This window comes from Leopardus geoffroyi, chromosome D4 (genome assembly GCF_018350155.1).
Source record: "Leopardus geoffroyi isolate Oge1 chromosome D4, O.geoffroyi_Oge1_pat1.0, whole genome shotgun sequence".
NCBI classification, from domain to species: Eukaryota; Metazoa; Chordata; class Mammalia; order Carnivora; family Felidae; genus Leopardus; species Leopardus geoffroyi.
In genome coordinates, this window is record NC_059342.1 from 32,892,371 (window position 1) to 32,915,907 (window position 23,537).

At 39.9% G+C, this 23,537-nt stretch overlaps 1 protein-coding gene and 1 non-coding gene across 17 annotated transcripts in view; one reads left to right on the plus strand and one right to left on the minus strand.

Moving 5' to 3' along the window:
• The window catches only part of KDM4C (lysine demethylase 4C), a 428,186-nt gene that overhangs the window by 352,405 nt on the left and 52,244 nt on the right, over nt 1-23,537 (plus strand). For all 16 annotated transcript variants that reach the window (XM_045468819.1, XM_045468822.1, XM_045468829.1 and 13 more), the window contains one exon: nt 10,948-11,133. In XM_045468819.1, coding sequence (XP_045324775.1) covers nt 10,948-11,133 — 186 coding nt within the window. The remainder of the gene's footprint in view (nt 1-10,947; nt 11,134-23,537) is intronic.
• On the minus strand, nt 6,632-6,750 carry LOC123593882. Its single transcript, XR_006710572.1, has one exon. It is a non-coding gene; the product is annotated as a 5S ribosomal RNA (ribosomal RNA).

Below are 23,537 nucleotides of genomic sequence, written 5' to 3' on the forward strand. Positions count from 1 at the left end.
GTGGTCTTTGGTCAGCATACTTCCCAGATACTTTGTAAACTGTGCCAGGTGCCTTTGGTAAGAAGATGAGTAGAATTTGTCCAACCACTGAGAAGCAAAAGATGGACAAGCAAAGAGACATACCTGACCAACAAGCATTCTTAGCCAAAGGTTGTTCTGATTTTCTGGATGGGCTGGTTTGGGAATTGCTTGGTTGCCTGGGTTTAAACCTAAGTCACTCAGAAAACTAATAAAATAGCAGTTCTGTTTTCCATCTAAAATAAACCAACACTACTAAACCTTCCTCAGTCTCTCATCTTGGCAAGAGAAGGTGAGGTTTGTGTCAGGTACCGTCTAAGACCTTCTGAGAGCTTGCCTTTCCAGCCTTTCATCCCTTAGCTTTGCTCACACTTTAGTTAGTTTTGCCTGTTTTTCCATCTCTGAGCTTTGTTACATCTATCTAGAATGTTCTTCCTCTTTCCCATGCTACTGCACATGCACTGGCTAACACCTGCTGGTCCTTCCAAGGCGAGCACCACCTGCTTTTGCTAGCCTCCCTAGTTTTCTAAAACCCTGCTGGCAGCTTCTCTGAACCATGTGGCAAACCCTGTATCCCTGCTGCTGTAGGCTCGGTTGATGTACAGAACACCCCCAACACTCTCCAAGGCAGTGTCTGACCTGGTAAGAAAGCACTGCACGTTGTCTCTAAACTCCAAGAAATTAGTTATAGGAAACTTCTGACTTTGGAGAAATCCCATTTTTACTTTATTACAAGTTCTCTAGAGCCAGCCTGATGGAACTGACCTGATAGTGCCTGGACTTGGTGACTTGTGCCCTCAGTTCAGAGAGGTGCACAGGTCACTTGCCTGAGCTCTGCTGCCACATGACCTCAGCCATTCAAGCAGAATCATACCTGCTGTCTTGTCCTGTATGTGGTGTCCCTCAAATGGCTGTCATGAAGGTCATCCTGTCTTTCCCCTCAGTGAGAGAAGGATGGTGGAAGTGCTGGGGGTGGGGGAAGTGACCAACTGAGGCCACATGTTGGCCTCACCTTGGTTCTCCAGCCCTCTCTCCTTCCAAATCCAGTAGCACTTCATCTTGCTTATTGTGATGACCACTGCAAAGCTTTTGTTACAGCTATTTTTGTATGCCAGATTGAGCTCCTTGAATACACAGATTATATCTTTTTCACTTTTATATCTCCTTTCACATTTAGCAAAGTACCTTTTATATGGAAGATATTTAATAAGTATTGAAATGGCCAAAAGAATGGATTAACACATGATCTATAATAAGGAAACAATAATTCATTTAATCAGTGTGTATTATACACCTGCTGTGGGCAGTCAGTGTTCTGGTGCTGGGGTTAAAAGGTGCTTCCAGACGGATTCCTATTTGATGAGCTTCTTTGTGGTGTATCTTCTGATCTAGAATAAAAAGTGTGACTGGGCTGTTGACATAGTACTTTTCAAGAGTCATTTGTTAATTTGTCAGTTTATGTATGAACTACTATGGCCTTTCCAGTTCTAGAATTCTTTTGTGCTTCTTTAAATTTCTCAGGGTCAACAATGACTCTCTAGCCTTGTTTTGAATAAGTGCAGACTTTGATCTGATCCCTACCACCTCTGCCCATTTTTCTAGCTGTGTCTCTTGGCCTGACTGAGCTCATTCCTCTGCCCTTTCCTCTTTATCCTGCTTCTTGACTTTTTCTTAGCTTCTAATTTTTTTGCATGGTGAATCTCACTGAACAAAAAGCAATGAGATAAATGGCTTCTGATACATATCATAAATAAAGATTTAATGCAACACACTTGACATCATGAACCATATATTTTAATGCTCTGAACTTGAAGTGTAGAAATAACTTTTCGTGAGGAGGGTGGGGAGACAGAGGACTTATAAGCTGATGCATGAGTATTCAGAATTGAGTTTTACTGTACCATTTCATAGTGTCTTCTGTTTGTAACATGCTTAGATGGCTGAGGTCAGACAGTTCTGCGTGGTGTGAGTGGTGTGAGTCTGTGTAGTGCTTGGAAAAAGCATCTTTGGAGAGCAAAAGGAAAAGGGAATTAGCTACTATATCATTATCATTAGCTTGTTAGTTGTCTGATAGGGAAACACTAATTAAAAAGCATTTGTGCCTGTTTGGGAATTACCTGCCTATGTTAGGAAGGAAAAACAATCACTAAATTGGCAAAACAACAATAAAATCATACTACAAATCATATTAAAAGGGGAAAAAAAAGGCAATGGATGTGCTTTGAACTTCCAACTCCTTCACAGCTCATCATTTCTTGATGCCCTTTGTGCTCAAGGAATCTAATGATACACAAAGCTTCATTGCCAGATACTTCATTAATTCCTCAATCCATTAGGAGCCTTAATGGCCTATGCCATTGGAATAAGTATGGAAATCCAGTCCCCCAAGAAAGTACAGTGCTCTATAAATCATACTCGCTCGAGGATTCTCTAAGCCCTTGACACAGAAGAATAGATGAAAAATCATTGTACTTCCTGAATTGCCTTATCCTAAGAGGCTCAGAATAATCAACATCCTTTAACCCTTTAACCCTCAACCCATGGTTCTCAAAGTGTGATCCCTGGATCAGCAACATCAGCACCACTGGGAACTTGTTAGAAATGCAAATTTGGTGGCCCTAGCCAGACACACTGAAACTCTGGGGGTGGATCCAGCAATCTGTGTTAAGCAGGTCTCCCTGTGACCTGCTCTAATGTCCCTGTGGCATACTTCTATAATGAAGCCTTTTTTTTTTTTTTTTTTTTTTGACTGTTAAGGAAAAAGGTGAGCAGGTCCATAGCTTCATCCTAATCTACTTGTTTGGATTCAGTTTGAGCAAACCTTCACTGAGTAGCTGTTACATCCCAAGCGTCCTCTCAAGGAAAAGGACACTTTAAAATCTCTCTAGTGTCATCTGTGCTAGCATTTTCCTGCTGTGGTTGGCCTGCCTGGAGGGCAGCCCCTCCTCAACTTTGTTCTAAAGCACCAAAAACAATGGTCCTCTGGGCTGCCTTATTTGACTTCTCAAATCTCCTTCATTAATTGTCATCCACCAGTTGGTTCCTCATCCCTTTCCCAGAGGGACACTGACACCTTTGAGACCTGCAGGAAGAATGGCCCTGTCTTTCTCAATCTTTTCTGCTTTCAAATGCCTGATAATCTTGCCTTGCCATTCATAAGCTCCCTTCTATCCCTGTCCCTCTAGAATTACTTTTGCCTCTACCCCATCCACTGCTAGCGAGGTTCTTTCCCCCAGGGGACAGACTGTTCAACCCTAATCTTTTTTTTTTTTTAAATATATGGAATTTATTGTCAAATTGGTTTCCATACAACACCCAGTGCTCATCCCAAAAGATGCCCTCTTAAATACCCATCACCCACCCCTCTCTCCCTCCCACCCCCCATCAGCCCTCAGTTTGTTCTCATTTTTTAAGAGTCTCTTATGCTTTGGCTCTCTCCCACTCTAACCTCTCTCTCTCTTTTGTTTTTTTCCTTCCCTTCCCCCATATGTTCCTGTTAAGTTTCTCAGGATCCACCTAAGAGTGAAAACATATGGTATCTGTCTTTCTCTGTATGGCTTATTTCACTTAGCATAACACTCTCCACTTCCATCCACGTTGCTACAAAGGGCCATATTTCATTCTTTCTCATTGCCACATAGTACTCCATTGTGTATATAAACCACAATTTCTTTATCCGTTCATCAGTTGACGGACATTTAGGCTCTTTCCATAATTTGGCTATTGTTGAGAGTGCTGCTATAAACATTGGGGTACAAGTGCCCCTATGCATCAGTACTCCTGTATCCCTTGGGTAAATTCCTAGCAGTGCTATTGCTGGGTCATAGGGTAGGTCTATTTTTAATTTTTTGAGGAACCCCCACACTGTTTTCCAGAGTGGCTGCACCAATTTGCATTCCCACCAACAGTGCAAGAGGGTTCCCGTTTCTCCACATCCTCTCCAGCATCTATAGTCTCCTTATTTGTTCATTTTGGCCACTCTGACTGGCGTGAGGTGATATCTGAGTGTGGTTTTGACTTGTATTTCCCTGATGAGGAGCGACGTTGAGCATCTTTTCATGTGCCTGTTGGCCATCCGGATGCCTTCTTTAGAGAAGTGTCTATTCATGTTTTCTGCCCATTTCTTCACTGGATTATTTGTTTTTCGGGTGTGGAGTTTGGTGAGCTCTTTATAGATTTTGGATATTAGCCTTTTGTCCGATATGTCATTTGCAAATATCTTTTCCCATTCCGTTGGTTGCCTTTTAGTTTTGTTGGTTGTTTCCTTTGCTGTGCAAAGGAGGTGCCAATAGTTCATTTTTGCTTTTAATTATCTTGCCTTTGGGGATGTGTCAAGTAAGAAATTGCTACGGCTGAGGTCAGAGAGGTCTTTTCCTGCTTTCTCCTCTAGGGTTTGGATGGTTTCCTGTCTCACATTCAGGTCCTTTATCCATTTTGAGTTTATTTTGGTGAATGGTGTGAGAAAGTGGTCTACTTTCAACCTTCTGCATGTTGCTGTCCAGTTCTCCCAGCACCATTTGTTAAAGAGACTGTCTTTTTTCCACTGGATATTCTTTCCTGCTTTGTCAAAGATTAGTTGGCCATACTTTTGTGGGTCTAGTTCTGGGGTTTCTATTCTATTCCATTGGTATATGTGTATGTTTTTGTGCCAATACCATGCTGTCTTGATGATTACAGCTTTGTAGTAGAGGCTAAAGTCTGGGATTGTGATGCCTCCTGCTTTGGTCTTCTTCAAAATTACTTTGGCTATTCAGGGCCTTTTGTGGTTCCATGTGAATTTTAGGATTGCTTGTTTTAGCTTCAAGAAGAATGCTGGTGTGTTCAACCCTGATCTTAAGTGTGGAGCTCTATTAAGAGGAACACCTAGAACCTCTATCAACAAAGGGTAACAAGAGTAAAAAACTCAAAGTTTACCTTTCTCCTAATAGCTGTTTCCCGAACCCAAGTCCTCATTATCCTGTGCCTCAGTTTTCTGTGGCTTCCTAACGGTTTTTGGTCTATGTGTCTGTTTTTGATCCCTCTTGCTGCTAGAGTGGCTACTCTTAAATACTAACTCTATCATTTCTCAGCCTACTATCTTCAAATATGTGCCTATGGCCAAAGCAGGGGTCAGCAAACTAAGGTGTGTGTTTATTGTTGTATATAAAGTTTTACTGGAACACAATGACACTCATCATTTGCAGATTATCCATGGCTGCTTTTGTGCTACAATGGCAGCAGAATTGAGTGGTTGCAATTGGGACTATATACTACACAAGCCTAAAATATTTATTATCTGGCACTGTAAGAAAAAGTTTGCTACCCATGGTCTATAAAGTTTAGTCTGTTTGCACATAACATACTGGCATATTTGAGTTCAGTTCTGCCAGATTACAATATGCTTTCCCTTTACTCCTGTCTGTGCTGCTTCTGTTTCCTTCCTTTCATGCCTTTGTTTGGATTTATTATTTTTCCTTATTCTGTTTCGTTTTTCACACTATAAGTTAATTGGTACTTTCACCCTTGTCCCAAACAACTCAAGAACCTTAGAACATTTTAAATGTCACTTTTACCATTTCTTTCTTATACGCTTTAGTTGTCATCTGTTCATGTTCTCTATATTTGAAACCCAGAAGACATTACTATTATTGTGCATAAAGTCAATATTCATTGAGACTTATCTACATATTTAGCCTTTTGGTTGTTCTTCACTTCACACTTACTTCTGATCCTTGTTTATGAAAGAAGAAGGAAAAATTCCTATGTTTGCCCTCACATTTGAATGATAACTAGGCTGAATATAGACCAAATTTAATTTTCTTCCAGAAACCAAAGACATTGCTTCATTGTCTTTTAACATTCACTTTTGCAAATTAGAGATCTGATGGTAATCTTATTTTTCTCTTTTCTTTTCTGGAACATTTTGGGATTTTTTCTTTTTATTTTGAAGTCTAAGATGTGTTTAGGTGATTCTTTTTTCTTTTCTTTTTTCTTTTTTTTTTTACTTGATTCTACCTGTTGGGCTTTTTTTTCAGGTCTGGAAAAAATTTCTGTTATTTTGTCTGTTTTTATTCCTCTAAAATGCCTTTTGGAAAGATAATAGAATATCTGGATTTTACCAAACTGGTTAGCATTTGTGTTCTATTTATTTTGATATTTTCTTCTCTGTTTTATAGGCTCCATCTTCCAGTTGCTAATTTGGGATGTAATCCAATACATCTTGATTCTTCTTTTTCTTTTTTTTTTTTTTTTATCCACCCACCCAGCCCCCACCCTCCAGCCCCCAGGCGCCAACCCCCAGTCCCACCCGCACCGCACCCCCCCTCCGTGCGGGTGCGGGTGTGGGTGGTGTGTCAGGAAAGGTGCAAAGCTTGGGTGTGGCTTCCAGCCGGTGCAGTGGGATTTGGCCAGGTGCGGGGAGCGGGGAGCGTGCAGCGTGCCCCTTGTGAAGTGGGGTGGGGTGTGAGGGCCGGGCAGGGCCGGGCGGGGCGGGGCCTGGCCAGGCTGCTTTGCTGGCCGGCTGGGGAGGGAGGGGCTGAGGGAGCAGTGGCTGGGGTGTGTTTGGCCCCAGGAGCCGTGCTCCCTGGGGGGAGGGGGGGGGGGCAAAGGAGAGGTCAAGGAGGCCAAAGGCAAAAGCCTACAGCACCTGGTATTCCCAGGTGGTCTCCCATCCAAGTACTAACCAGGCCCGATCCTGCTTAGCTTCCGAGATCAGAGGAGATCTGGCATGTTCAGGGTGGTATGGCCGTAGATGCCAGTGGCTGCAGCTGGGTGCCTCAAGAGCCTGCTCCACACGTCCCAAGCCCAGCGGGTGCAGTGCTTCACCCATGCACCTGCCAGCCTGCCTGCCTGTCTGCCTGCCTGCCTGTCTGCCTGCCTGCCGCCACCCTCCACCGCGGGCCTTGATTCTTCTTTTTCTTAATGTTTATTTATTTTGAGAGAGAGAGAGAGTGAGCATGAGTAGGGGAGGGGCAGAGAGAGAGAGAGGGAGAGAGAGAATTCCAAGCAGGCTCTGTGCTGTCAGTGTGGAGCCTGATGTGGGGCTTGAACCATAAACCATGAGATCATGACCTGAGCTGAAATCAAGAGTTGGACGCTTAACCTACTGCGTCACCCAGGCACTCCATCTTGATTCTTTTTAACAATGATATTTTGAATGTCTTAGAGCTATGTAGTTGTTCATTTTTTTTTAATTGATGGGATATATTTTGGAATCTGTATCATAATCTGTACCGTACCTCTTTTAAACTCATCTGCTTTCACTTACCTGACTCCTTAGGTCAGATATTCTTTTATTTGGTAATAATCATAGCACCTCTCATTTATTTTTGTTTTCCTTCAAATGTTTCTGGTTTTTAAAATGTCTGATTGCATTTTGGTTGCACATCGTAGGTGTGCTTTTTCTTTTCTCAGCCCAAATGAAAATCTACTTGTCTTGTTGGTGAATGATGGGTCAGATCACAGGACTCAGATTCAGATCAGATAGGATGACCTTACCTGCTGATGATAATTGGGGCAGGATGGGCCATGGGCTGGTCTGACAGTGGGTAGCTTGTCTTTTAGGTGTTTGCTTCCACTCTTGGCACTGGCCTTACCAGAACTGTCTCCTCAGAGATATCTACTGTTTTCTGGGGATTTGCTCCCTGGGGTTAGTTACACATTTTCTTGATAGTCAGTACTATTAGGGTTTCACTCTTTTTCCTTTATCTTTACTTAGGGGTTGAAGCTGGGAAGTTTGTAACACAGGCTGACTCTACCATCTTGATCCAATCAGCAATGTGTTTCCTGAAGGCCTTCTTCCCTGTCTTGCCTCCAAGCATGACTCGTTGCACAGTCATTCTGGTTCCACATAGCACTTTGTCTCTACTTCTTTCATAGTGCTTATTCCACTGTAACATTTCTTAAGAAGTATCTATTTGTCCTTGTCTTTGCCCTGCTGAATTAAATTCTGTAGTTAAGACATTGTGTAGGTGTCAGATTGCCATAGACATTTCATCCAGGGTACAGAATAACTGGTTTAGTAGTCAGCAAGTGAAAATGGGGTTTGGAAATGTAACATAGGCTATACTATAAGATACAGAATGGCTCCCCTACTTGGTTTTATGTATTTATCTCCTCAAGAACCTGCTTGATGTTTAAGTCAAACTTTCCAACTCTATGAATAAACATCTTCCAAAGCATCAAATTATACTAGTCTGAAGTTAGATTGATTTTGCAAAGGATAAAGTTGTATCCTTAGAGATGACTGCCTCTGGGGGAAAAGAGGGTCCTTCCCTTATTAGATTCCAAGGATTGAATCCTCACTGGGATTAAGTGTGTTATCTCTGTTTCCTTTGCCTTTTTAAAAAAACTTTTTATTTCTTTTTTTTTTTTTTTTTTTTTTTTTGAGAGAGAGAGAGAGATAGAGAGCAGGGGAGGGGCAGAGAGAGAGGGAGACAGAGGATCCAAAGTGGATTCCAAAGCAGGCTCCATGCTGACAGAAGGGAGCCCAATGAAGGCTCAAACTCATGAACTGTGAGATCATGATCTGAGGTGAAGTTTGATGTTCACCTGACTGAGCCACTTAGGTGCCCCTAAAAAACTTTTCGAGAGAGAGAGAAAGATTGTGTGTGCATGTGTGCAAGTGGGGGGAGGAGCAGAGGGAGAGAGAGAGTCCCAAGCAGTCTCCACATTCAGTACAGAGCCTGACATGGGGCTTGGTCCCATGACCCTGGGATTATGACCTGAACTGAAATCGAGAGTCAGACGCTCGAATGAGCCACCCATGCACTCCTCCTTCACCTTTCTGGAAGGTCTCTGTTTAATGAGGACGCTAATGATGGAAGAGGCTGGAGTTTCCAATTCATTAATTAGCTAAATCACAATACTCTTTCCTACTCTTAAAAAATCCTATTTAATTAGGAAAATAAGAAACAGTTTCTCCTTTCATATCTGTCATTATCTGAACTTACTCAAACGCTGACATCTAGGTAGTATGATTAGGCTCTTAGAAGATTGATTATGCCTGGGGCTCCTGTTATGAATTTTTGCTATTATATCTGCCATCACATTTCAAAAGATTGGAATTGGCAAAAAGATTCCAAAATAACAGGGCATCTGGGTGACTCAGTCGGTTAAGCGTCCGACTTCAGCTTAGGTCATGATCTCACAGTTCATGATTTTGAGTCCTGCATTGGGCTCTGTGCTGACAGCTCAGAGCCTGGAGCCTGCTTCAGATTCTGTGTCTCCAGGTATCTCTCTGCCGCTCCCCTTCTCTCTCTCTCTCACTCTTTCTCTGTCTCCCTTTCCCCCTTACTCTCTCAAAAATAAGTATTAAAAAAAATACTACCAAGAATTACCAAGAATGTATTGAAACTGATAACAAGAATTGCCAAGACATCAAGATATTAAATAATGCTTTTATTCAGATTATAATGGATCTTGTTTCAGTTCTGTGTGTTTGTATGTAGTTTTTAAATCAGCTAAGCCACATTCTTAACCCCCACTTTAAAAATGCTTCATTGTATATTGAATCTAGATGTATAGGGAGATCAGATAAATGCCTGAAGTGTAGAGCCCCTATGGGGACTAGTGAGAAATAAGACTGCTCATATGGACCATAAGGGCCTTTACTAAGGTTTCCTCTTCCATCTCATGCTGTTCCTTTTTTTCTGGAATATTTTGGAGATAAGGAGAAGCCATTGAAGGACATTTAAGCAGGGAGCTGACCTTAGATTTATGTTGTAAAGAGATCACTGGCCTTTTCCTGGGGAGGATGATTGAAGTGGAATGAAATAAAAGACCGGTTAGGAGGACAATCCTATGCTGGGTACCATGAGCAGAGGCAGTGGCAGTTGATATGGATGGATAGGGAAAGATCAGAGCAAGATTAAGGTACAGAATCTGTAAGACTGAAGTTGCTGATCGGATGTGAAGGCAAAGAAGAGTGAAAAGTTAAGTGCACATTGATTTTTAAGGTCTGTGATAAAATATTACAATCCCCAAAAGACATTGAGTTTAAGTACCGTTCCTGTCCCAGGAAGGAAAATGTTCCTATAAAAGAGCACACCAGCATTTGATCAGATTGCAGACCCTTTTTATCCATAGGAATGAAAAGTCAAGCTTTTAGATCATTCTGTTTCTTCTGCTTTCTGAACCTTATTCTACACCCACTGTTTCTAGTCCTTAAGTATTTACTAATTGTACATATAGTGAAGCTGTTTGATTTTTCTCATCTTTCATAACAGATATACTAATAATGTCTAGGGCCAACTGTATGTGATTTAATTTTTAGACTGTGGTAGTTTTTAGATTGCTGTTTTTATTTTCATTCTCTCTTCAGGCATAGTCAGCTATGAATACTCAACAAAATCATGCCCTTTGGGGTGATTTTCAACTTTCTTACTTTGAGAAGCATATTTTTGTGTCAGTTATGTAAGGTTCAGATGTGTATTATTAAGCCCCTATTTTCCACATTGGACCATTTAACACAGTTCCTTGTAAATAGAAAAATTAGACCATCGGTGTGCTATTTTGGATATTTCTGAAGACTTCGTCTAACTTAGGAGAGTAGGTACCTGTATTCCAAACCCATATTCTATCTCTTGATGTACCAAAAGTCCTGCCATGCAGGAGGTAAAAGGGAGGTAACTTAAGCATTCATGGGTGATTTATAGGAGCACCCTGGGGGCTTTTCCTCACTGTGACTGGAGAAGCATATGCAAAAGGCTTTGGCTTTCTTAACCACAAATGTTTCAACATGTGTTTGGTAGTATGTGACCATAGCAGTGCGTTTCATTAGAAGTACATGACTTATATTTTCACAGTTGCTCTCACCACTAGGGCCCCTGGAGGGCCAGGACTTGTTGATGTAATCAGTTTTCTGCATCTCTAATAGCTATTATTCTCTGAAGTGTGGAAATAAGCTGAGTTACAGAGTTTGAATTGATATTCTTCATTTTCACCCTACAGAAATGCATCTTCTGCAGACACCGGGTCAAGAAGGTCTCTGGAGCCTGCATCCAGTGTTCCTATGGCCGTTGCCCAGCCTCCTTCCATGTCACATGTGCTCATGCTGCTGGGGTGCTGATGGAGCCTGATGATTGGCCATACGTGGTGAACATCACATGCTTTCGACATAAGGTCAACCCAAATGTGGTAAGGCCCTCCTTTCCTTCCCTGATGCCAGGACTGCATAAGAATTCCCTCCTGTCCCATGGCTAGCATGCTCTACTCTGTAATGTTACTTATTGTTGACATGTCTAGACTGTGAGTTCCTTGAGGGCAGGGATTGTACATTAATATTTACTTGTATTTGCCCAGGACCCATCAGTGTCTGGCACATGCTAGATACAATAATTATTTATTGAGTTGAATAAGTGAATGAACAGATGAATGAATAAAATTCTTTATGCCTGTTCTGATTTTGGATCTGTATGTAGGTCTAACTGAGTCATAGAGTCATAACTGAGTATGGCTGTATAGATTGTGCACTGCACATATCCGGGATGAAGGTGAGATCACTTCTGAGAAGGGAATGATGTGAAAGTACCACTTGAAAACATGCAGTGTTTAATCCATGTACCTGTACATTCTGGCCTTTGGGTTTTATTTCATCTCTTCTGGAAGAAACAAAGAGCAGTAACACAGTAAAGGGAGAATGGAGGTGGTCATAAACATTTGGGTCCTTGTTGTCTGTGATGGGATCAGCTAGGTATAGCATGTGGAGGCCCTAGGAGGAATGAGGACAATTTCAGAAAAGGAGAAATGTAGAAGGGAAGTATAGAGGTCACTTTTTTTCTGTTTTTTTTTTCTATTTCACTCAGGACTGAACCTATTTCTGGGAAAAGAGTGTTTGCAAGTAAATAGCGTGTGAATTTAACTATAAATTAGTTTACCTGTCCTTGGTAAATGGAATCTTTTGTCTGTTTTAAGTGCTTAGAAAAACTAGGACAGTGTGGAGATGGTTGATATGCCTTTGTTACTTTTCCAGTTCCCTGTAATTGTTTTTTGCTGCCAACAAGGAGGCTAAAGCTTCAGCTTTGCTAACTTGCTGCCCTTTGTTATCCCTGGGAGGCTTGGCCACTGACTATTTGCAGTCTAACATGCTTGTCCTATGTCTCTAATATGTGAGCAGACTGCCAGGGTGTCAGTATGGACTTGGGGAGTCATGACCCATACACAACAAATCTCCTGGATTTTTAATGATTCCAGCAACTTCCATTGGCATTTTGAGAGATACTTGATGTTTGCGGGTTGAGACTTTGTGCGGATGTGTGTGAATGCACAAATGTACGAAATGACACCACCGTCACCTCTATTTTAAACTTACTTTCCATGTTTTAGGTGATAAGTTGCATATTCATTCATGCTTTTTCCTTAATTTCTTGAATTAATGGGCTCTTGCTAAGAATATTATTATATATTCAGAAGAAAATACATTTTAAAAACTTAAAAAAATGGCAGTAATAACACATTGCATTACTGTGGTGCTTTGCCATTTACAGTGTACCATCAATACCTCATTAGATGACACATGGGAATGCATTTGAGATGTGAATCAGATCATGACCTCCAGAGTCAGAGTAGTTTGTGTTCACACTTGGATTCTGCCGGCAGCACATATGCAACCTTGTGCAAGTTTTGCCCTCTAAGCCTCAGCTTCCTTGTCTACAAATGATGGCATGCCTATGCTCACCATGTTGTTTTTAGTCCATGGCACAGAATAAACACTCAGAAAATGAAAGCCATATTATTACTTTCTCTTTTACTACTGCTGTGCTGCTGCTGGCTTTGGTGCTACAATTCTGTATGAATGAGGCCACATGAGTAGTATTATCCCTGCTTCAAGGATAAGCAACCTAAGTGCCAAAAGGTATAATTCCTTGTCCAAGTGGATTCAGTTAATGAGCAACAGGTGCTGGAATGTCAGTGCTTTTTCAGCTCATACTCTATTATTTGTTGAATTCCCAACTCCAAACCCTGAATGGAGCTAGAGGTGTTCATCTAAAGCTTTGCTTGGGATCACACATTCTTATTCTAATATTCCAAAGCTCTGTGGTTACTGATGATTATATTGAAGTTGCTATTAAAGAGATCCAGATGTTTAATCAGGACTTCATTCCTCTTAACTGTGATGTGTGGTTCAGTCATGTTTATATTACTGTTTGTTTAATAAATGATGACCAAAAAGAACATCTACTCTCCTCTATAGATTGACTTTAAGTTTGGTACACTTTGTCAAATGTGAGGAAAACATCATATAATTTACATTAAATGAGTTTTTCCTTATGAAGGTAACATTTTAGCATTTCTAAATTGCCTTGAGAAGTTCTCTGGCAGGAAGTACTGTGAATACTACATTTCCAAAATATATTTCTGGTAGCTATTACTTATCCCTTATTCTTCATTTGGACTTCAAGTATGGATTCTTCCCCAAAATGTTTGACAACTAACCAGAAGGAATTCGTGGAATCTGGTAATTTGGTTCAGAGCATTGTGAATTGTCCCTGTTTACATTGAATATGCTTTAGTTTTCAAGCATACAAAAGTTCAAATTCATTCCAGTATTTCTCTTTGTATAAATTGTATATGCCAGGGGTTGTTCTCTCAAGAGCTGGAACCATAATGTGGCTATATTTTCCACCATACCTTGATTATTTGAGAGTAATGGTCAATTGCTGAATCATAGCAGTGAAAACTGTAAATAAAATTCAGGCTAACTTGGCAGCCTAATCCAGTCATTCTACAGAACAGAGGATGCCTATTTAGTTTCAGTGAAATGAAGTATAAAGCTGCAGTTCCTTCAATAGAGTCTACATTTTTACTCATTTTAGGGTTTTTGTTTCCTTTATTTTTTTCTCCCAATTATTTGCTTTTTGAACCAAAAAGGACTGTTTTAAGGCAACTTTACCCTTCCTTTAATGCCAAAAATGTCTTAAATATAATAGTTTTTTCAATGTTATTGAGCTTTTGAGCATAAAATCACTCTGGATAAGAGTGCAAAAATCTCATCTGATTTATTATAATGAATTCTTCCATTAGAAGTAAGCACCCTTTTAATTGAAAAGGTGGTATTTGAAAAAATAGGCAGGTTACAAAGTCTTAAAGCTATGAATACATTATATAAAGTGCACAGCTAATCCCAGTTATTTTAATCTAAAGTTTAATATATATTTTTCAGTGTTTTTGTCGAGCATACTTTTTGACTGGCACCTGCTGTCTTTCAAATGTAAGATTTCATTTGTGTGTGTGTGTGTGTGTGTGTGTGTGTGTGTGTGTGTGTGTGTTTCTGTGTCTGCACATGTGTTTCTGTTGTAGTGTTGTGGTACTTGACCACCCACCTTTGCTATGATTTAGTGTGACCTATTTTCTGGCTATATTTCAGAAGGTTCCATTGGATGTATTCCTAACCTACTTATGTAGATCTTGCATAAATGTTTGATAAGGAAAAGGAAAAACCAAAGAACACAATAAATAGTAAACTGGTTTTGAAACTGGCATCCTTGAACATATTCCTTCTCCAAAGCAAACAATGAACTACTCATAAATTATATACTTCCTGCAAAGTACAACTACCATAGGGTCTGTCTCCTTACACCTGAGTAAACTAGACAGGTGTCCAATGGAAGAGACACCTGAGTAATGGAGAGTAATGGATGTGAGAAAGATGGCATGCACAGATCTTTTTTTTTTTGAGGCAACTTACTTCAATAAACCTTCATGTTGGATTAGAATATTCCATACATGCAGTGTAGAAACACTAAAATCACTGGCACTTTATATATTAGTTCATTGCAGTGAATAAGGCCTTTTTTTTGTTGTTATTTTTTCAATTTTGTATTTAAATTCTAGTTAATTAACATACAGTGCAATATTGGACTTAGGAGTATAATTCAATAATTCATCACTTATATACAACACCCAGTGTTTCTTGTAACAAGTGCCCTCCTTAATACCCATCACTCATCTAACCCAACCCCCACCCACCTCCCTCCATGGTTTGTTTACCTCTCTCTTTTATCCCTCCCATATATTCATCCATTTGTTTCTTAAATTCAACATATGAGTGAAATCATATGGTATTTGTCTTTCTCTGACATCTTTTGCTTAGCATAATACACTCTAGCTCCATCAACATCCTTGCAAATGACAAGATTTCATTCTTTTTGATGTCTGAGTAATATTCAGTGGTGTGTGTGTGTGTGTGTGTGTGTGTGTGTGTGTGTGTGTGTACACATCTTCTTTATCCATTCATCAATTGATGGATAATATTTGGGCTCTCTCCATAGCTTTGCTATTGTTGATAAAGATGCTATAAACATCAGGTGCATGTACTCCTTCAAACCTGTATTTTTATATCCTTTGGGTAAATACCTAGTAGTACAATTGCTGGATCATAGGGTAGTTTATTTTTAACTTTTTAAGGAATCTCCATACTGTTCTCAAGAGTGGCTGCACCAGTTTGTATTCCCACCATCAATACAAGAGGGTTTCCCTTTCTCTACGCCCTTGCCAACACCTGTTGTTTCTTGTATTGGTAATTTTAGCTATTCTGGCAGGAGTGAAGTGGTATCTCATCATGGTTTTGATTTGTATTTTCCTGATGATGACTGATGTTGAGCATCTTTCCTGTGTCTGTTAGCCATCTGTATGTCTTCTTTGGAGAAGTCTGTTCATTCTGCTGCCCATTTCTTAACTAGATTATTTGTTTTTTGGGTGTTGAGTTTGCTATGTTCTTTATAGATTTTGGATACTAACCTTTTATCAGATATATCATTTGCAAATATCTTCTCTTATTCTATAGGCTGCCTTTTAGTTTTGTTGATTGTTTCCTTCACTGTGCAGAAGCTTTTTATTTTGATGAAGTCCCAATAGTTCATTTTTGCTTTTGTTTCTCTTGCCTCTGGCAACGTTTCTAGTAAGAAGTTCCTGTGGGCAAGGGCAAAGAGGTTGCTGCCTGTGTTCTACCATAGGATTTTGATCTTTTCCTGTCTCAAATTTGGGTGTTACATCCATTTTGAATTTATTTTTGTGTTTGGTGTAAGAAAGCGGTCCAGTTTCATTCTTTTGCATGTTGCCGTCCAGTTTTCCCAGCACCATTTTTTGCCATCCAGTGTTTCCCAACATTGTCTTTTTTCCATTGGCTATTTCCTGCTTGTCAAAGATTAGTTGACCATATAGTTAGGGGTCAAACAAGGTATTTTTCTTCAAGTTTATTTATTTTGAGAGAGAGAGAGAGATAGAGTGCATGAATGGGGCAGAGAGACAGGGAGAGAGAAAATCCCAACTAGGCTCAGCACTGTCAGTGCAGAGCCCAGTGTGGGGCTCAAACTCAGGAACCATGAGATCATTACCTGAGTCAAAATCAAGAGTCGGACATTTAACCGACTGAGCCACCCAGGTACCTTAGGTATCTTATATGAGGTACACCATTCTTATCTCAATATCCTCTCCTCCTCTTGGAAAACATGACATTTGAGAAATTTGTTTCTTTCATAGTTTTCTAAGTTGTAACTATTAACATGGAGACAGATACCTATCCAAAGAAGAGGAACTTTTATAGAGAAAACATCTTAGTGGTCAATTTTTCCCTAGTATTTTGTGTATTATTTTATTCAATATTATTTTAACTAAATTATTTTTAACTAGATTATTTAACTAGGTTTAATTAATATTTTGTCTCTTTAACTAGCATTTGGCCATCCATGGAAGCTGCTTGATATAAATTTGTTGAAATAATTCTCTAATGCTAACGACTGGGATTAGAGGAAAAAAAGAGAACTAGTATTTATTGAGCAACTTTATGTCAAGGGTGTGTTAGATATTTTGCATGTGCATCTTATTTCCAGGTTGTGTTATTGGTGTGGATAATGGAAAGTAGTGGTTATGTTGGCTTCTGTATTGGTACTTCCCGCTCTGGAAAGTTGTCTTGTCTTTTGTTATTCTGCCCTTCTAGCCATCCTTCGTGTCCTATTCTGGCATTCATCTTTGTAATAGAACTTGAGACCTTGCTCAGCACTTACTGACTTATTTTTCCCAGGCTTCATGTCTTCAGGCGAGCTCCTCAGGCAGCCTTCAGGACAACTCTTCCCTGCCATCACTATGCTTGGCTCAGGACAGGACCCACATTGCACGGGATCTGGTGATGGGCTCAGGGCAAGATGGCTCTTCTGGTTAATCTCTGCTTATGTAACTAACCTTTGGGTGGTGTCGGGTAAAGATACCTGTCAAAACTAACTTAATAAAGTCTTCTCTTGGTATGCAAAAATAGCTCTTACCTCACCAACTTGTGGAACAATAGATGATCAAAGCTCCTAAATTCTACACCCTAGAATAGTTCTTATCACAGGAGAATATTGTATAGCATATTTTACTTCCAGTATCAGTTATTGAGAAAACACATAATGGCAAAAAAAAAAAAAAAAAAAAAAAAAAACACCTTTGGGAAATCAGTTCACACTTTTATATGAATTCATTAATTACAATGAGTCTTCAGTGTTTCATGTTAATTATGGATTGATAAAGACCCAAACCACACTCCCACTGTAAATTTCCACTTAATTAGCCAGGGATATAGAAATGTAGCAGAAATGGTTTGACCAGAGAGGGTGGAAGTGAATGCAACCTATCATAACAAAACTTCCCTTGGCCATATTTCCCTAATGAGCATATGCAGTTGCCTGTGTGTTAGGTGCTGCCAGATCTGAAGCAAACAATATATTGCTGTACCACAGGTGTTTATATTTGGGACTCATTCAAGAAAACTAATTATCCATGCCTTTCATTTAATAAAATGCTTATAAACATGAAAACACCCTAGTTCTTACACAGAATCAAGGTCAACAAGACCACACACTCTACCAGAGGAAGAAGGTAGCCTCAGTTCCCAGATTGGTACCTAAGCAATATCTCCCCACAGTGTTCTACTGTTCTAGAAACCTATTTTCCCTGAGTCTACTCCTGACTCTGACTTATGACTGTTAGTCCAGTTAGTTCTGATATACATGCGATATACATGAAGACCAGAATTATATTTCACCATATGTTGCATTTTAACATATGGTGCCCCTTGGGCCCATGATGGGTGGTCATAGGCTTATGTTTTTGTAATCAGGCAGCATTTATTTAATTCACATCAGTAAGTACTTTGCTTGGCTGTGCTTTATATTATTTGACCCTTTGAACATCATTTTGGTTCATAGCCTTTTATAGACTCAATGAGTACCAATTGACTTGTAATTTTCTTCTTGATGCTTCTGTCACACTTTGACTATTTGGGACCTCTTCAAGGTGATTTTATTTTCCTTATTTAAAACCACTTCCAGGTATGTTTGAAACTGTCATTGCTTTATTTCAATAAGCAATGGCAAAATCATCTTGATTTTCATTGTTCTAAACTTGAAATCAGCAACTCATCAAGGAGCCCAGATTCTGTTTTTTTTTTTAATGTTTATTTCTGAGGGGGGGGAGGAGGGGCAGAGAAAGAGGGAGACATAGAATCTGAAGCAAGCTCCAGGCTCTGAGCTGTCAGCACAGAGACCAACACAAGCCTCAAATTCAAGAACCATGAGATCATGTCCTGAGCTGAAGTCAGACGCTTAACCAACTGAGCCACCCAGGCTCAGCTTCTTTTTTATAGGTGCTCTATTAGCAACCACATTTGGAATGAAGGGTGCTTTTTGTTTTTTGTTTCATGTGAGCACTGGCTACTTGGGCAACGGAGCCACATTAGTGACAGAGCAGAAAAATAAAAATTTTTCAAATGATCAAAAATGTTTATGTTTATGTGTCCAATTTTCCTATCTTTAATAAATTTATTTTTATATTCTAATTTTAAGGCTTTATTAACACATTTTTTCTTATTACCATTAACTGGTCTTTTGATATGTCACAGCATACGTTGTCACACTACATGTGTTTGTATTATGTTGCTGATAAAAATTTTAGGGGTCTTGGTTTTCTCTTCTTTGAACCATTGGATCAAGTGTCATGGAATTGGCCTCAGTGTTTTTTAGGTGTAGAAAATCCCAACTTCAAGCATCACCTAAGCACCACTTATCTAAAAAGAAACAAACAAAAAATCCTTATCTTCTTTTAAGAAACACTAAAGCAATGAAAATACTAACACCATCAATACTGTCATTTTTAGGATTTTCAGAAAAATATAAGATTTTGATGTTTTGTCTAAAATTCTTTTAATTTCTCATGGGCTGTGAATGGTTTTGGGGGTAGGCCCACCATCTCGTCACCACTCACGTACCCAGCACCAGAGCTCCAGACTGCAACCTAGGTTACTCTCTAGAAGGCAGCCTTCTGGTTTTCAACTCCCTTTCATTATCCTTTCAGGATGGTTCCCCAAACTTGCAAACATGTTAAACTTTTTGAAGAAAGGATGGGAATGAGGTAGAAACCTCATAAATTGTGATCCCATTCCAAGATTTTTAAATGAACTGAAACCAAGGAAAATAAAGCCACTTTTTAAAGATTGTCGGTATTGGAGGGAAACTTTGATAACAAATTAGCCAGCCATAATGTCTGCCTCCTCTTTTTTATCTCACCACTTATGTCCTCAGCACCAGGTCATTAAGAAATATATCCAGCACAAAGGTTAGTTATAGAGAACTTCAGTTAGACTGCTCAAACTGTTCAGTTCAATATACTAGGGGCCATGGAGTGTCCTGGGAATAAAAACATATATATTTTTTTAACTTCTCAGCCCAACAGTAAACATTCCTTCTGACATGCCTCCATTCACATACCTGTTTTAAGCAGATGAAAAAATGATGACAAAATTTATTTAATACATAACATCAGTTGTGTTCTAAAGGCTTTACAAGTATTATCTCATTAATCTTCAATCCCTTTTTACAGATGAGGAAACTGACGCAAAAGATGCTTAGGTTTCTGTAATTTGCTATTTTTTACATAGGTAGTAAGGGGAAGAACAGTCAAAACCAGGCAACCTGACTCAGTGCCCAGGCTCTTAACTACTATATTCTATTACTGTAACAAGATAGGCTAAATAAAAGTAAAGATAAAATGTTTATCTGGGAGCCCAAAGAAGGAAGCCAGTAACTCTACAAAGACAGTCAGGTAGAATTCACAGAGGAGGTTATGACTAAGAGTTTTGTCTGCTCTAAATGTGGCCTTCTAATACCAGTGAACTTGCCTCAGCACCAACAGGGTTGGGCAATCAAATGCAGCGTTGGAATTAATCCACCTTTTCTTTTTCCTTTCCGTTTTCCCTCCTTTAGTCTGGAGCTCAGTTCTATGGCTCAGCTCGTCCATTTTTAGTTTCTCTTCCATTCTTTTAAGAAAGGGAACCAGGGACGCCTGGGTGGCTCACTCGGTCGAGCATCCGATTTTGGCTCAGGTCATGATCTCGCAGTTGACGAGTTCAAGCTCCACGTCCGGCTGTATGCTGACAGCTCAGAGCCTGGAGCCTGCTTTGGATTCTGTGTGTGTCTCTCTTTCTCTGCCCCTCCCCCACTCATGCTCTGCCTCTCTCTGTCTCAAAAATAAAATAAACATTAAAAAAAGAAAAGGAAGAGAAAAGAAAAGAAAGGGAATCAGAATTTAGCCAAAACTCATCTAACAATGATCTGAATGGCCTCTTCCTGTTTCCCAGACCTGGGTGGGTGTCTTTGTGTTTTGTAGGTAGTAGAATTGTTTTGGTGGATGTTGTTTTTTTCATAACATTTTGCATATTGCCAGCTCCCATTCTGTTCAGTTATGTTTGCTATGGCCAACATTATTCTTCTCAGACTTGCTCACAATCATCTTGGGTTTATATATGTTTTTTTATTTTACATTCTACATAAGTTATTTTCCAAATGCCCTGCTGACTTTGCACTGATAATGAAAAACAGAATTCTAATCAAAGAAAAGGTCTGGAATAAAAAAAATTCTCAATAAGGATTAAAAAAAAATACTACAGTGATTCAGGCCTGAATCTGATCAATCTTCCTCAATCAAACATACAGTAAATAAAATGAATCCCTTACCCTTTCATCAATAGAAGTATTTTGTTGAGATCTCAATCCACATATCCCAGGTGATAGAAAGTTAACATCAGATTAGCCTCTGAGGAGAGGTCTTTAGCACAGACATTTTAGAATAGTTACATTTGGCATGAATCATTCCCTTGCTCACTTTATCAGGTAAAACCAGTAAAGACATCATTTTTTCTTAATTTTGTAAACAAAATGAAGTGTATCCTACCTCAAATTTTTCTATTCTCTATTTAATACCCCACATTTAACTTCCTCCTCCTACTTCCATAGCCATTTCCATAGGAAGGGTGGGATCAGCGAGCACAGAGCTTCTCTCCCCCATGCTTTTGGTCAGGATAAAAAGGGCTTGAGCAGCACATCCCCGAGCCCTGGGCTTAATTCCCTTTGGGGATCTCACTGTTCTTGGCTTCTTAGTTAGTGAAGGCAGCAAGAGCCAGGTAGTCTCACTGTGGGCCATCCTGCCTTCTACTGGGCCTGCTGTTTAGTCACTGGACCTGGCTGTGGGGAGAGGTTTCCACTGACATGCTCCCTAGAAAGCAACCTACAGTGACCTTATAGACCCCAGACCTGAGGCTCTTTTGCCTTGAATTGAGCCATCTCTAGCTTATTTGTTTTTCCTTCCCCCTTTTCCAGATCTTTCTCAAAGCCTGGCTACTTGGTAAGGGTCTTTGTACCAGTTCTGATTCAGGCACCAGCTGCAGGAATCTTCAACCCACTTCTGATGCTAATTGAAGTGTTTAAAGGGGTTTTGGATTTGTGGGAACAGAGAACAGATGCCTCCATTGCAGATTCTGGTTTTAATCAGCCAAGGATATGGAAAGTGATCAGAATGTGGAGGCCATGCAGGCAGAGCAGAGGTTGAATGCCTGGGGGTGGCACTTTCCTACACATTGCTCCCTGTTGGGGCTCTCCCCAGTTATGGCAGTGTCTGCATGGGGCTGGCTGCTGCTGGAACTGAATAAAAGTCATATTTTGTGACCATACAGTTGCTCTATATTAAGGGCTTACATTTCCATTGTGGAAGAATTTACTTTTGAGAGGCTAGGCCTTTCCATTTAAGGAAATTCTTGCAAGGAGTTGGCTCTTGAATCAGATGCAGGGTCAGCAAGGCCACATCCTCATCTGGGGGCAGAAAGCAGAGTCAGGTCCCAGGTGGTTCAGAAAAATACCTCTTCTCTTAGAATAGCCTTTCCCCAGACTTTTATTTCTTTTAATTTTTTTTTAATGTTTATTTTTTGAGAGAGAGAGAGAGACAGAATGCGAATGTGGGAGGGACAGAGAGAGGGAGACACAGAAGCTGAAGCAGGATCCAGTCTCTGAGCTGTCTTCACAGAGCCCAACGCGGGGCTCGAACCCACGAACTGTGAGATCATGACCTGAGCCGAAGTCGGGTGCTTAACTGACTGAGCCACCCAGGTGCCCTTCCAGACTTTTATTTCTGATCCTTTAATCTGGTTGGGTAAAAGAACATTATCTCAGATATATTTCCTGGAAACAACCAAATGCACTGGAAAAATGTTAGGACATACATTGTGTGGGACACCTTATTTATTTTGCAAATAGGCAATACTTACTCCTGAGGGCCTAAAGAGCCCCTGAAATCACTTTGAAGCCATCTGTGGGACTGAGGCCTCATGTGTTTTTAACATGAGTGTTCATAGTTACCCTCTATAGACCTTTGATTATTGGATCTCTTATCTGAAGGCCTCGGTTATCTTTATCTCTCTCAAAATGTGTAATATGTGGCTTCACAGAAAAGAATATATTGCTGAACTTTTTATTCTGGCCTTGTAAAACTACAAATTAATCCTGATTTAAAAAAAAATTAAGAAAGATCTGCATCTTGGTGCAGGTGTTTGGTTTTTACCACAAAAGCAGACTCATCAGAATCCCCAGGAGAAACTTGTCCGTGTCGTGTTTCCTCCTTGGCTCTGTTTTCCCCATCACACAGCATGCATGGAACCAGGGAGCCAGTCAGCAAGACCTAGGCTTGCACTGCAGGAAGGAGTATTTACATGACACAGTTGAAATTTGGCAACTTCAAGGACCACACATACTGAGGAAATCAAGTCTTCCTTTCCAAGGACCACTTACCTGGTTTCACTTTTTAGCATAGGTAAGGTATGTTTCCATGTAAAATGCTTGCACACTTTTTCCATAGAATTAATGTATCTCAGTACCCAGAAAGTTTTAAGCTCTTTAGCAATTTATAGTCTTTTTTAAAAAAGAAAATAATTGAGGCACGCTTTATTGTCTGATAGCTTGTGAAGAAAATTAGGTAGTGACACTAATCCCATATTTTAACATTGGTATTAGAATGAAGAACTATGGATACAGTAGAGAAATACAAATGGAATGTGTCAACAGACAGACAACAGGAAAGGGTATTTGACATTCCAACATCTTGTAAAGCACAAGAGATAGGGTTTCTCAATTCTTTCATGTAGAGTACCGTAATTAGATGCCATAGTCATAATGCAATCCATAGATACCAACAAAATGCAATGAAAGTGTAGCTTTTTAAGACTATTAGCTGCAAACAATAGA